At 42.6% G+C, this 14,418-nt stretch overlaps 1 protein-coding gene across 3 annotated transcripts in view; it reads left to right on the forward strand.

Annotated features, from left to right (window-relative positions):
* LOC147678668 (beta-1,3-galactosyltransferase 5-like) overlaps positions 1-14,418 on the forward strand; it is a 176,773-nt gene that overhangs the window by 146,746 nt on the left and 15,609 nt on the right. For all 3 annotated transcript variants that reach the window (XM_086946122.1, XM_086946121.1, XM_086946123.1), the window contains one exon: positions 4,480-5,105. In XM_086946122.1, the coding sequence (XP_086802248.1) occupies positions 4,496-5,105 (610 nt within the window). In that variant the 5' untranslated portion in view covers positions 4,480-4,495. The remainder of the gene's footprint in view (positions 1-4,479; positions 5,106-14,418) is intronic.

A 14,418-nucleotide genomic window follows, 5' to 3' on the forward strand; every position in this document is an offset into this window, starting at 1 on the left:
AGACTATTCAATGCTTATGACTTTAATGAGTGTTCCCCTGGAAGAGAACTAGCATTGCAGGTAAGCAATATATCCTTCTCCTTCATGAGTGCTCTCTCTGCTTTCTAAAAAATATCCCAACTAGCTCCTTGTGGACCTTGTGTCAGACCATTCTGTTTTCTCTTCAAACCTGAACTGTCTGACTGACTATGTAAGGCCTGATAAGACGGTGCAGCTTCAGTAATTCATAAATATGTTGAGTCATTTGGACACGGACCTATGTTAAAGGTTCCATTTTTCTTTTTTTTCTTTCTGTTTACAAAGTGATATTTTGACTCAAATGTACTTTAACTATTTGGTCTTTTTGAGAGGTATGTCTAGCTGCAGATTCCACAACTTGTGAGTATTCCCCAGGCTCCAGACTGCATCTGAAAACTTTATAGCAGTACTCCTGCATGGTGTTAAGTAGCGTCCCACTGGCTCGTGCTGAATGTGTTCTGCTCCGTAAGTGAATAGCGTAGACGCATACAAGCACCACCCATGCGTGCTCTCTTTCAGGACTTTCAGATGCGCATCCAGCGCTACTCCTTGGTCTTTTATAGACTCTCTTCGCTAAACCTTTCCAGTGTGCAAGGGAACATTTCACCCCTAAGACAACAGGCTTCAAGCCATGTAGAGACTGTCACAAAAAGTCGTTTTTGACAGACCCTCATATAGCAGGCCTTTGGCACCTGGGATCGGAGTATGATTCCAGGGCCGATTGTGATGACTACGTTCAGATTTTTTATTTATTTATTTATTTTTAGAGTTTTCTATAGCGCGAACTTGAACCGATTAGGTTATCAGAGCGCTTTACATAGCACCAGTTCCGTTACATGTTATCACAGCACTTTACATAGAATCAGTTACGTTACACATTTCAGGAACTTGAACCGATTAGGTTATCAAAGCGCTTTACATAGCACCAGTTCCGTTACATGTTATCAAGGCACTTTTCATAGAATCAGTTACGTTACACATTTCAGGAACACATTTCTTTTTGTTCTAGTGAATAGGGTTATCTCTTCACTCGGGGGAAGGGATACACCTGGCTATATTCCAACAGTCACACAGGCGATTAGTCGTTAAAGCTATAATTCTAAACACAGGGAGGGGATACACATGGATACAATCTAAAAATCACATAGGATACTAGTCGTTAGAGTTATTATCTTCTATCTACACATGAGGGATGTGACTGAAAACACTCTAAGGGTCACATATGGGTGGTAGAGAGTACAAAGGTCCACTGCACACACTAGTGATAAGAGTCCACTACATACACATAGGAAGGGATATGACTGGTTAAACTCTAAGAGACGCATAGGGGTGGTATAGGGGTGCGTTCGTGTCCCTGGAGCCTGTGTCCGCCGGTCATAGGAAGCGTGTCCCCAAGGGCGCCATCTTGGATTCAGGCACCGTTGGCGCGAAACAGCGTGGTCAGCAAGGGGGGGGGGGGCACATCTCTGCCCTCGGGCCAGGCCCGTCTGTGGCGGAGAAAGGATGTATGGCCCCCGGAGCAGGTAAGTGGGATGGTTTCAAGGCGGCGCCGTCGTCAGCAGGGGGCGCCGCCGTCAATCACCGGCCCTTTACTGGTGTGCCCCTGGAATGACCGCAGAGTCTCGGCGGGTGGCAGTATAAATTCACTTTTATTCACATTTGTTTTTCTGACAAGCATGACAGCAGCAAGTATGGCACAACCACCACCTTTCATAAATGATAGAAGATTACATTATTTGAATTGTAATTTGTTGCAATTGGTGAGTAATACTTTTGTGATTTTAGAAAACAACACTTTTTACTACATAACTTGGGGATACATGGCAGAAGAATCTATGAAACATTGCCTAAACCTACATTCTTTCCAGAATGGACCGATGAAAATGACGTAGAGGTTTATGAAATGACATTTATAAAAATGGAAGCAAATTTTTGATAAAGTAAATATTCAGGTTTTTGAAGAGTACAAGTGAAAAAAAAGCTGTCACACATTATATTGCTGCTCTTCAAGGTTTAAGCAAAGTGTGTCAATTTGGTAGTGTTTTAACCTATTACCAAATAATGTAGGAAAGTGAAGTATTATGTGGGGCTGCTGGTTAGGCTTCACCATGCAATTCAGTTACAGACCCCAAAGTTGGTATTCAGACTCACACTCATAAATCCTTAACTCAGTCCTGGTAGTGTGGCAAAGAGTAGTCAGACTTTACTAAAGGAACGTGTTAAGCATTTCAGAGTACTAACATGGATGATAAGTAATTGGCATGACGCAAGAGAAATCTGATACAAATTTATAAAAATAGAAAGTATTTTTATCTTAATTTAGCAACCAAAGCTAATGGAATAGTATGAATTTAACCAGAGTTATTGATTTTGGAAATTTAAAACCAGTGTAAAATAATACAGTGAATCCGAAGTCCATTCTAGACTGCGAGGGGAAGCTGTAGGTCATCAACCATTGGAAGACTCTACACTGTGACTGATTGAAGTCAAAAGGAAGGTCCTGTTTCCAGTCCTGCAGCAGATGATCGTCTCTGTTGAAGTCTTTGGTTAAGCGTAAGAGTCCAAAGAGGGCATGAGTATGTGAACGTGCCACCCATTGGAGCCTATCCCAAGTCTAGTTGCAATCCACCTTGAATTTTCAAGTCCATCAGTGATGTTGCAGCAAGTGGAGGCTTTCAAGGAGGCCATGCTGCTTCTTTATGTTGTTTTGCTAGTTCCATCAGTGTGCCTTGGGCCATAAGGATCCACAGGGGCCTCCAGATGGACTTCCATTGCCCTTGTCGCCATCTGTGCCCATGGTACCCAGCTCTGGTGCTGACTTCGGTTCCTGCTGTGCCGGTTCTCTTTGCATCAATGCCGGTGCTGATGTTGCTGATACCAGAGGAGGATTCACAACCTATTGTGCTGTCAAAGCAGAATCCACTAGACCTCAAATGAGGGGCACTGTGATCCCACCAGAACACTGTTAGCTGGCAACCCTACTGATTCTGATGCTTTGCCCTAACCGTGTTATAAGGCCAATCTTTTCAATGCTGACTCGGACAATGACAATTGTGATAAAAGAAATGACATTGTCCCTCAATATGATGAGGCAAATTGGTATGAACTACTACAAGATATCAGTGGCCTGAATATTTCTTGAGACACTGGTCTTGTTTCTCCTTCTGAAGAAAGTGCCTCCTTTGCTGTCATTATGAGGAGGACTTGACCTACAACTTCATACTAGGGAGGTGAAGACTAATGTTCTGACAGAGATCCTCCAGCCTGGTCAATAATCTGTATCGCCATTTTACGAGGCTTTTACGGATACTCTCTTGGGTACTTGAATAAAACCATTTTCTGGATCATCAGTCAACAGGCAATAGTGCAAAAACAGACCATCTCCTGATGGATTGTTCTCTGCATTAACCCCTTCCATGCGGCCGCGATTCTGCGCCTGTGCGGCAGAATCGCGAGTGGGCGGGTTTATGACGACCCCCAGCCGTCATCAGCACACGAGCACCGTAGTGCATGACGGCTGGGGGCCGTCATCAGCATGGAAGGGGTTAAGGTCTGCCATGCACTGACTAAGAAGAACACTCCAGAATGCTTAAGGACTCATTCCCCCAGAACCAACAGTGCTACTTCTGAGCGGGCATGTGTGGTGTCTGTCCTGGATATTTGTCAGATGGCTACATGGGCATCTCTACATATCTTCTCGAAGCACTACTTCCTCAAGATTGAGGTCTGTCTAATTGAGTATTTTGCCCGCTTGTTCCTGCAGGACGTTTTGGTGTGAGCTAGTATACAGACCCACCACATGAGGAGGTAGTATTATGGTATCTATTCGCAAAGAGAAGAATGTGCGGTTAGAAGTCTCTATAAAAGGAACGAGTTACTTATCTCTGCTAATTACTTTTTGGGTAGATAATCTATATAAGTGCAGATTCCTCACTGACCCTATCCCCTCTGCGTTCTGTGAAGTGGGCTCTTGTTCCATGTAAAAACGTTGCAATTTAGAGATCTGCACACTGGTCTTGTCAACCTGGCGATAGGCTCTGCATCTGCGTACATCTTAAGAAAGCAACTGACATCAGCACATGTGTGGGCTTTTTTTTATCTCTGCTTGTCACTTCCAGAGTGGAACAACGTCCGCACGAAGCTGCCCCCTATCGGCTCGCAGGAGTACTGCTTTTTTAAGTTTTCAGGATCCAGTCTGACACCTGCAGAATATTTACAAGGGAAGGAATCTGCTGTTAGATAGAATATTCACCATAAAGATTGTTAGCAAAGGTAAGTAATATGCTCATTAGTTGCATGTTTTAAAACCAAACCAAAAGAAATGGTGCATCTTATGCCTGTATTTTCTTTAATACATCTTTAAGATAAAAATAACATTTTAAGTCAATTGCTTTGTTTCAGAAAGAGATGGCATATTTGATGCCATAGTATTTATGGTGGCTCTCCTTTCTGTTCCATCAGGTAAGCAGAATTCAGCATGAGATTGAGAAAAAAGCGTGTACTGCTTGGTTTCTTCTTCGTCCTTGGACTCGTCTTCCTGTTTCTGGCCATGGCTTTTATTTTCCTGAAGCCCCAGTTTCGCACTGCCATTTTCTCAAGAAACTCCATTCACTCTTTCTACAAATCAGAAAACCTTCGTCGTACCTACCGGCTCTCTACCACGCTCAGGGATCACAGATTCACCTACCAACTCAACATCTCTGACTACGAGCGAGAATTTCCCTGCCTGCAGAGTTACATCTGTACCATTTTGGAAGAGGAGGCGAGGTTCTGCCACTGTCCTGAATGCAAACCCCTGCTTATACTGGCCATAAAGAGCCATCCATTGTCTGCTTACCGGCGAATGGTTGCTCGCCAGACATGGGCTGCTGAGAGGCAGGTCTCGGACTATCATGTTAAGACCTTGTTTCTGATGGCCAAGACGGAGAACACATCACACATGCAGCTTGTGGCCAGAGAGGTCAAGGAGTATCATGACATTCTTCAGTGGGACTTTGTGGAAAACCACCATAACCTGTCGCTGAAGGAGCGCTGCTTCCTGGAATGGGTCCACTATAACTGCAAGGAGGTGGAGTTCATCTTTAAAGGTATAGCATGTTATTTCCTTGTTGTTCAATGATGTGATTGTAAAAAAGTTAGCATATCACAATCAGAAGTGTTCAACATGGTAACACACTGATAACATTATCATAAGACATAAGTTAATCGTGACTGAGCGGGTTCTCTTCCAGTGAATCCTCATAAAAAGTCATAAACATTGAATTGTCCTGCCTATGTGTAGGATCCTGAGCACTTCAAACAAGTAAATATGTATACATTATCCTTTTAAGCAAAAAGCTGCATTTGTAAAGAAAGCGTGTTTTTTGCCGATTTTAGGAAGCTAAATTGGCTGAATTTCAATTAATCTCTAAAATCCCTAAAGCAGGATCCTAGTTATTTTTGGTTAATAAGCAGTATAATGGGAAACTGTTCAGGGGATCAGCAGCGGCTTGTGCAGGTAAGAACGGTGAGGCAGTGTGGCCGGGTAGGAGGGGTTTCGATAGACTGTGACAACGCAAAATGTATAAAATATTTATTTCTCTCTCGTGGTTTTCTGTTGATTTCCACCCCAACCCTGACCCACCGCTCTTATGTGCATGTGCTGCTGCTGCAGGGAATGGTCATTATACCATGAAAAAACAGAGGACTGAGAGAAATTCCGGTCCACTATACACACTCCCATTGTGATATAAGTTATCAATAAAGTGTACTTTTCTGATGTCGAGCACAAGCCCTCATCCACCACCAGGTAGCATGCTTCACCATAGGGCTGTGCTCCTCATTTTGACTGCGCTGCTATGCCCAACACCCCCCTTCAGGGAGCTCTTTGCTGGAAATCTTTATGTAGATGATGGCTTTAAGTGTTGCAAGTGTGCCACCCTATTGCCTCCGGAACAAAAAACGGACGAGAGTGTTGCAGTGAACATGTGTCAAGAAAGATTGGTGAGGATGTGTGATATATAACATTAACTATATTACCCCTATTTACTCATGTTTAATATTGGGGCCTATGTGAAGGTTTAAAAACGGATAAGAGAATGTGCAGGATAATAATGTTGCCAAAATTCTTACTAAATGGTCATTGGTCAACATGTTTTTTCCTCCTGTGCCTACGTATCAATGGCTATTCATTGGGCCCTTGAAAACTGCCTAATCGAATTTTATGCAAATATTCTATTCCATTTAGAAATAATGTGAACCCACATACATGTGAAAGTCACTCAGTGCCAGAAAAACAACACGAATGTTGTTCTGAGGACTTACATACATAATTTAGGAATATAGGGCCAGATGTATCAAGGCTTTTGCGACTCGCAAAGGCCGAAATTCGCAGAATTTCTGCCTTTGCGACTCGCAAACGGCCTTTTTGCATTTTTTCATATGTATGAAAAAATCGCAATTTAAGGAATCTCAATAATTTGCGATTCCTTATTTTGCCATAGCATTTAAGGAATCGCAAATTTTGCCATTCCTTAAATGATATGTAAGAAACATTTTGAAATTGCGATTTTGTGTTAAGAAATCGCAAATTACCACCAACTTGTAGTTGGTGATAATTTGCGATTTCTTTTAAAAATGCCGTATTTGGCATTTGTGAGGGTGGCATGTGACACATACATGTCCAGAGGGCATGTATGTGTGCCACATGCACACACATGTAAATTTCAGGGGTGCAGCAGGGTGTCTTTGAGACACCCCTGCACCCTTGAAATAATTCTTAAATTGCGATTAGCAAATTGCGAATTCGCAATTTGAGAATTATTGCACTATCATTCCTACGGGCCTCCTGGCCCATAGGAATGCATTGGAAATTATTCTTTATTTGCGAATTCGCAAAATGCGAATTCACAAATAAAGAATAATAAGGAATCGCTAAAAAATAGTGATTTTGTACATACATTCCATTTTGCGAATTCTAAATAGCGATTCGCAAAAACTCGCTATTTAGGATTCGCAAAGCTGAATCTTGATACATCTGCCCCATAGTCATTAGTAAACGTTTATGGCCTGAATCCTTTGATAAAAGAAGCTCCTCTGGATTTGTGGAGGCCACACTATTCAGAGGTCATTGCCCTGTAGTGTAGTACTTACCACAACACCTACCCGTCTTCCATGTTCCTATTCCGATTAGCTAACGCTAGCATTAACCTATTTAGGTTTGGATTCTGAATATAGTAACCAATAAACAACTTTGAAACAGTATACTTTATTGATTACTGATGCTCCTTATAAGTCATAGTACGAAAATTTTTCTGCCACACAGTGAATGCCAGAGTGTATGAAACTGGTTGAGCGGGTGGGTAAAACTCTACTTAAGCCTTGTCAGGGTGAAGTCACAAGCAATCCCTAAATTAACCTGTTCTCCACCTCCTAGTAGCTTGGCACAGAGCAGTCAGGCTTAACTTAGAGGCAATGTGTAAAGTATTTGTGCAGCACTTTAAAGAGTCACACAGTGAAAATACACCACAAAAGGATTCTAAATCAGTTTAGAAACGAAGAGAATAAAAAAAAAATAGAAGACATACCAATAAAAATCCAAACAGTAGTACTGCAGATATAGTTTTAAAGATTTCAGTGAATATAGCCCCAAAAAGCACAAAGCGCCAACAGTGGCTATCTGGTTGCGCTCAACTAGGACAAAGTCAAAAGTTCAGGCTGTGGAGTGCCGACCAACTTCAGGGACCAGGTTAGTCCCGCTTAATAGAGTATCTTAGGTCCTGGTTGCAGAGTAATCCGAGGTCCTGTGCCAAGGATGTGTTGCACAGCCGAGGCAATGCTTCACTTCCGAGGTGCTGCAGAGCTGCGATGCGAGGTCATGAATCACTATTTAGGATCCAGTCGATGGGGGCTTACAATGCGAAGTTTGGAGTTTATGGTGCGTCACGCAGTCGAGGCGATGCGTCGCTTCTGAGGAGCTGTGGGACTATGATGCGATTACCTGCATCATCGTCGAGGCTACCATGGACAAGGGATTTGCAATGCATTTGGAAAGCTTCGCACAGGCAGTGGTTTTCATGCGGTCTATGAGGTAGATGTAGAGTCCTTGTTTTGCAAGAACCTTTGTAGCAGAGGTGCTGTCGGTTCTGCTCAACAGAACAGAGGAGATGCGTGAATACTGCTGGATTGACAGATGGGCTGGCAGATCACCTTCAGCCCACTTTCAAGGGTCCAGGACTGGGGTGGCATCACTTGGCAGAGTAGGACTCAGATGGCAGAGCTCCGGTGCTGGGTTTAAGGTTCTTGGAGGCTTCTGTCCATCATGCTCTCGTCAGGAGGCCAGTCTACTAGCCTTTGGAGTCACTTTGGGGTACTGGGTTCAGCTGATGCAGGTCCAGTCCTTCTCACCCAGGCAAGAAGTTAGCTGATCAGCACAGCAGCAGTCAGGCAAAGGGGCAGTCCTTTCAATAACACAGCAGTCCTTCTTCCTGGCAGAGTGTCCACAGGTCCAGAGGTGTGCTGAAAAGGTGGTGTCTGAGGTCCAGTATTTATACCTGGTGCTCTTGCTCCCTAAGGCGGGAGAAGTTTCTAGAAATTCTCTTTGAAGAGCACAGGCTTCCTACCTCCTCTCTCTTTGTTCCCGACTCTAGCTATAGGGAGGTATGCAGCCCTTTGTGTGGCGACAAGACTCAGCCTATTCAAGTTTGAGTAGGGTTGTGCCCAGCTGCACCCTCCTATCTTGTCAGTGATGGCTCATCCAAGCACACCTAAGCTTTCTATCTTGTGTGGCTGTCTAGGAGGAATATACAAAGTCCAACTGTCAACCAAACCCAGTCTTGTGACCTAGAGACCAGCTTGAGACACCAAATGGCTAAGGCAGGAAAATGCCAACTTTCTAAAAATATCCTTTGCAAAATTGTAATGTTAAATCAAACTTTACCATGACACATGATTTTTCAGTAAAATTCCAAAGATCCCAAACATGAACTTGTAAACTGCTTCCATGTGGAAATTATTACGTATTACATGTAATAAGGTAACTCCAATGTTATCCAAGGGGAGAGTTAGGCATTGCAGTAGTGAAAAACAGAGGTTAGTGTTTTTTTACTAGAAGGTATTCTGTGAGCCAGGGTATATCAGGCATTCACAGTATTTGTTAAAATACCCCTCACACACCAAAAGGGCCCTTGGTGCCATGCTTCATCATCGGGGTCTTCCCGCCCCGCTGCGGGACGGGGCGTGCTAAGACTAGCAACTACGCTGGAGCACTTAGATAATGTAAGAGTATTGAGTTAGTGTGAGTAGGGTCAGGAGTGATATGGAAAAGTGAGATTTAAAAGAATACCTGGCCTTATGAAAGCAAAAAATTATTTATAAGTCATAGGCTGGTACTGTTAAAAATAGTGTGGCGGAGACAATCTAGCTTAACAATGGGCTAGTTCTCCTGGTGTTGTCAACATGTTTCGAGGCTGACTGCCTCTTCGTCAGGACGGGGTCAGATCCCTCTGTCACTCACAAAGGTTGGCAACAATGTGTGCTATGTGTATATAGAAGTGAATAGAAAATAGATTATAATACAACTGCAAAATGGCATTCAATATTGAACAGTTATAGCCCTGTCAATATTTCGGAGTTGTGGGCCTGCAAAGATAAAGATAGAGCACGTAAGTATTTACTACGCGTCCCAATGCGCGTTCATATATCACCTGAGGAAGGAAAGTTGGTGACATATAAGGTGACGTTGCGATTTGCCGGTAAGATACACTTAGGTGCTGTGACCTGTAGGAAAAAGGAAAAAACACTACAAGACAAAACCAACACTTAACATGAAACACACTCTCAATATCGTGAAGTTCTGTACAAGTCCATGGTGAGCTGTAAAAATAAAAGACTGAGGACTAAATACATACTGGAATAAATAGGAGTCTGTTCTGAGGCTCTCTGAGAGTGTTTAGATTTTGTCCTCCTCTCAGGAGAAGAGCTCTTTCTGGATCTGGCTCTCTTGCTGGAGGTAGAGGCTTTGTCCTCATCATCTGTGGAAGATGATTTTAACCATAAAAGAACCCTTGCCTCTCTATCCCTGATAGTTTTAGTAGGGAAGGTACAGCAAATTCTACAATCCTTCACTACATGTGAGGGGTGTAGACAATAGATGCAGTCGGAGTGCTGGTCGTCCACATGGACCCTCTTCCTATTACAGGTTCCACAAGCCTTGAAAAGAGCCTTCTTTTCAGACATTTTGAAGAAAAAGAGACAAAAACTGAGTAGGCACTCAGGGAGACTCCCTTACACACGAAGTGCGGTGAAAATCTGAGGAGAACTGCCTGGGCTGTGAAGGTTCTAGAGCGTGAGGACAGCTGATTGGCTGAGGCTACTATTTCAGGTCTTTTTACATAATGAGGTAGATAGGCTGCTAAGTTTTGGGCCTAGTTAGGCCTTTTAGTCTTTTCCAGCCTCCTACAAGAAATTTTTAGGCACTGCTATTGTATATATTTTTACCGTGAGACTCCCGCCTCGACGACAGGGAATGATTCAGGCATGTGAATCTATGAAAGATACCCCAATACTGGATAAACTGGACTGTTAACCTTGCACAATTTCAGTGCTATGAACTGATGTTTTTCTTTCACTTTTGAGGGAGGAGAGAGGGGATTTAGGAGGTGGTAGGCAGCTAACAGCAAAGGACACACTCTCCCTGTTTGGGATTAACTCCTTTGGGCCCTGCCTCTTGAGTAAAATGTTCAGAGCTTGTAAACCCTTAGGCAGACATGAGAAGCATCTACCACCATTCCAGCAAGCGATGCTGGGTAAATTCCTTGCCTAATCTCTGCCTTCAACCACCACAGAGAGCCTGATTAATTTACAACTATCGCCTTTTCCTCGGATCACCTACTCACTCCTCCAAGAAACTGTGAGGTCTTGTACTGATTAACTGTAATTATAAGCCATACGCACGTGTCCCTCTATCCCCTATGTGCCCAGCACCCCTGCCCCTCTTCATTCAATCGTTTGTATACTTCTGTATTTCTAAGCCTTTTTTGTTCACTTCTGTAAAGCTCTATAAAAGACTAAAATAAAAAGTAAATAGATGCGTGTTTCTTTTTAATTCTGAAAGGGACACAGACTTCATGTTGAATGATCTGTCTCAGGATATTTAACATGAAAAGTGGAAAATGATTACAAATGTAAGCTGTTTAAATGTATGCCTATGAAAAAATTGAACTATAAATGTTGAATTTTATTTTAACACTAGAGCATTATTGTTACCTGCTCTTCACCTCCTCACTCTCCTTCCTTGTACTTCATGGCGCTCCACAACTAACAATTCCAATCCACCCAACATAATTCCACTATACACCACATACATAAACTCCATAACACAGTGGTAAAAAAACATTACCATTTACTATGCCAAAAGCTTGAAATCAAACAAATGCGAGACCTAGTGCATTTCCAATGCTTATATGTAAGTCACCACTACGATAGGCTCTGGAGAGCCCTGAGGACAGGGTGCAGTGTATTTAAAAAGTTTGGCATGTACTTTTTGGTTTTACATGTCCTGGTAGTAAAAAAAACACTAAACAAAGAATCAAAAGGGGGAGTGAAGAGGTAGTGATAGAAAGCACTTCGGTGGGCGCACCCTCATTTAATGGTGCAAATAAACAACAAGGTCCACCTCTAGAAGGTATTCTGTGAGCCAGGGTATATAATGCATACACAGTATTTGTTAAAATACCCCTCACACACCAAAAGGGCCCTTGGTGTCATGCTTCATCATCAGGGTCTTCCCGCCCGCTGCGGGACGGGCGTGCTACGACTAGCGACTACGCTGGAGCACTTAGATATTGCAAGTGCTATGTGAAGTGTATTGAGTGAGTGTGTAGGGTCAGGAGAGATATGGAAAAGTGAGATTTAAAAAAATACCTGGCCTTATGAAAGCAAAAAATTATTTATTAGTTATAGGCTGGTACCGTTAAAAATAGTGTGGCGGAGACAATCTAGCTTAACAATGGGCTAGTTCTCCTGGTGTTGTCAACATGTTTCGAGGCTGACTGCCTCTTCGTCAGGACGGGGTCAGATCCCTCTGTTACTCAGTAAGGTTGGCAACAATGTGTGCTATGTATATATACAAGTGAATAGAAAATAGATAATAATACAACTGCAAAATGGCATTCAATATTGAACAGTTATAGCCCTGTCAGTATTTCTGAGTTGTGGGCCTGCAAAGATAAAGATAGAGCGCGTAGGTATTTACTGCGCGTCCCAATGCGCGTTCATATATCACCTGAGGAAGGAAAGTTGGTGACATATAAGGTGACGTTGCGATTTGCCGGTAAGATACACTTAGGTGCTGTGACCTGTAGGTGAAAGGAAAAAACACTACAAGACAAAACCAACACTTAACATAAAATACACTCTCTATATCGTGAAGTTCTGTACAAGTCCATGGTGAGCTGTAAAAATAAAACACTGAGGACTAAATACATACTGGAATAAATAGGAGTCAGTACCCCATGAGCCGGTCTGGAAGAGGGGTACATGGAACTTCCATCTGTTGGTAAAGTAAAATAAAAGTGGGGCATGCCATGGTTTAGAGTAAGGTCATGGTAGCAGGTGTTGAAAGTCTAGACATAAGGCTCCCTAAAGCGGCTATGCTGTACTTACTAGTTCACGAGCAGTCCTCGCATCCTCCCTCATCCGCGGCTTCCGTGGTGTGAGAGGAAGGAGAGGAACATGCGGTTATATACTAGTCAATTGGATAATTACTAGCACTTGTATGACCTTACTCTAAACCATGGCATGCCCCACTTTTATTTTACTTTACCAACAGATGGAAGTTCCATGTACCCCTCTTCCAGACCGGCTCATGGGGTACTGACTCCTATTTATTCCAGTATGTATTTAGTCCTCAGTCTTTTATTTTTACAGCTCACCATGGACTTGTACAGAACTTCACGATATAGAGAGTGTATTTTATGTTAAGTGTTGGTTTTGTCTTGTAGTGTTTTTTCCTTTCACCTACAGGTCACAGCACCTAAGTGTATCCTACCGGCAAATCGCAACGTCACCTTATATGTCACCAACTTTCCTTCCTTAGGTGATATATGAACGCGCATTGGGACGCGCAGTAAATACCTACGTGCTCTATCTTTATCTTTGCAGGCCCACAACTCAGAAATACTGACAGGGCTATAACTGTTCAATATTGAATGCCATTTTGCAGTTGTATTATCTATTTTCTATTCACTTGTATATATACATAGCACACATTGTTGCCAACCTTAGTGAGTGACAGAGTGATCTGACCCCGTCCTGACGAAGAGGCAGTCAGCCTCGAAACATGTTGACAACACCAGGAGAACTAGCCCATTGTTAAGCTAGATTGTCTCTGCCACACTATTTTTAACGGTACCAGCCTATGACTAATAAATATTTTTTTGCTTTCATAAGGCCAGGTATTTTTTTAATTCTCACTTTTCCATATCTCTCCTGACCCTACACACTCACTCAATACACTTCACATAGCACTTGCAATATCTAAGTGCTCCAGCGTAGTCGCTAGTCGTAGCACGCCAATCCCGCAGCGGGGCGGGAAGACCCTGATGATGAAGCTTGACACCAAGGGCCCTTTTGGTGTGTGAGGGGTATTTTAACAAATACTGTGTATGCATTATATACCCTATCTCACAGAATACCTTCTAGAGGTGGACCTTGTTGTTTATTTGTACCATTAACTGAGGGTGCGCCCACCGAAGTGCTTTCTAGCACTACCTCTTCACTACCCCTTTTGATTCTTTGTTTAGTTTTTTTTTACTACCAGGACATGTAAAACCAAAAAGTACATGTCAAACTTTTTAAATACACTGCACCCTGCCCTCTGGGCACTCCAGGGCCTATCGTAGTGGTGACTTACATATAAGCATTGGAAATGCACTAGGTCTCACATTTGTTTGATTTCAAGCTTTTGGCATAGTAAATGGCAATGTTTTTTACCACTGTGTTATGGAGTTTATGTATGTGGTGTATAGTGGAATTATGTTGGGTGGATTGGAATTGTTATTTGTGGAGCACCATGAAGTACAAGGAAGGAGAGTGAGGAGGTGAAGAGCAGGTAACAATAATGCTCTAGTGTTAAAATAAAATTCAACATTTATAGTTAAATTTTTTCATAGACATACATTTAAACAGCTTACATTTGTAATCATTTTCCACTTTTCATGTTAAATATCCTGAGACAGATCATTCAACATGAAGTCTGTGTCCCTTTCAGAATTAAAAAGAAACACGCATCTATTTACTTATTTATTTTAGTCTTTTATAGAGCTTTACAGAAGTGAACAAAAACGGCTTAGAAATACAGAAGTATACAAACGATTGAATGAAGAGGGGCAGGGGTGCTGGGCACATAGGGGATAGAGGGAC

The sequence above is a fragment of the Lissotriton vulgaris genome, chromosome 12 (genome assembly GCF_964263255.1).
Source record: "Lissotriton vulgaris chromosome 12, aLisVul1.2, whole genome shotgun sequence".
NCBI lineage: Eukaryota > Metazoa > Chordata > Amphibia > Caudata > Salamandridae > Lissotriton > Lissotriton vulgaris.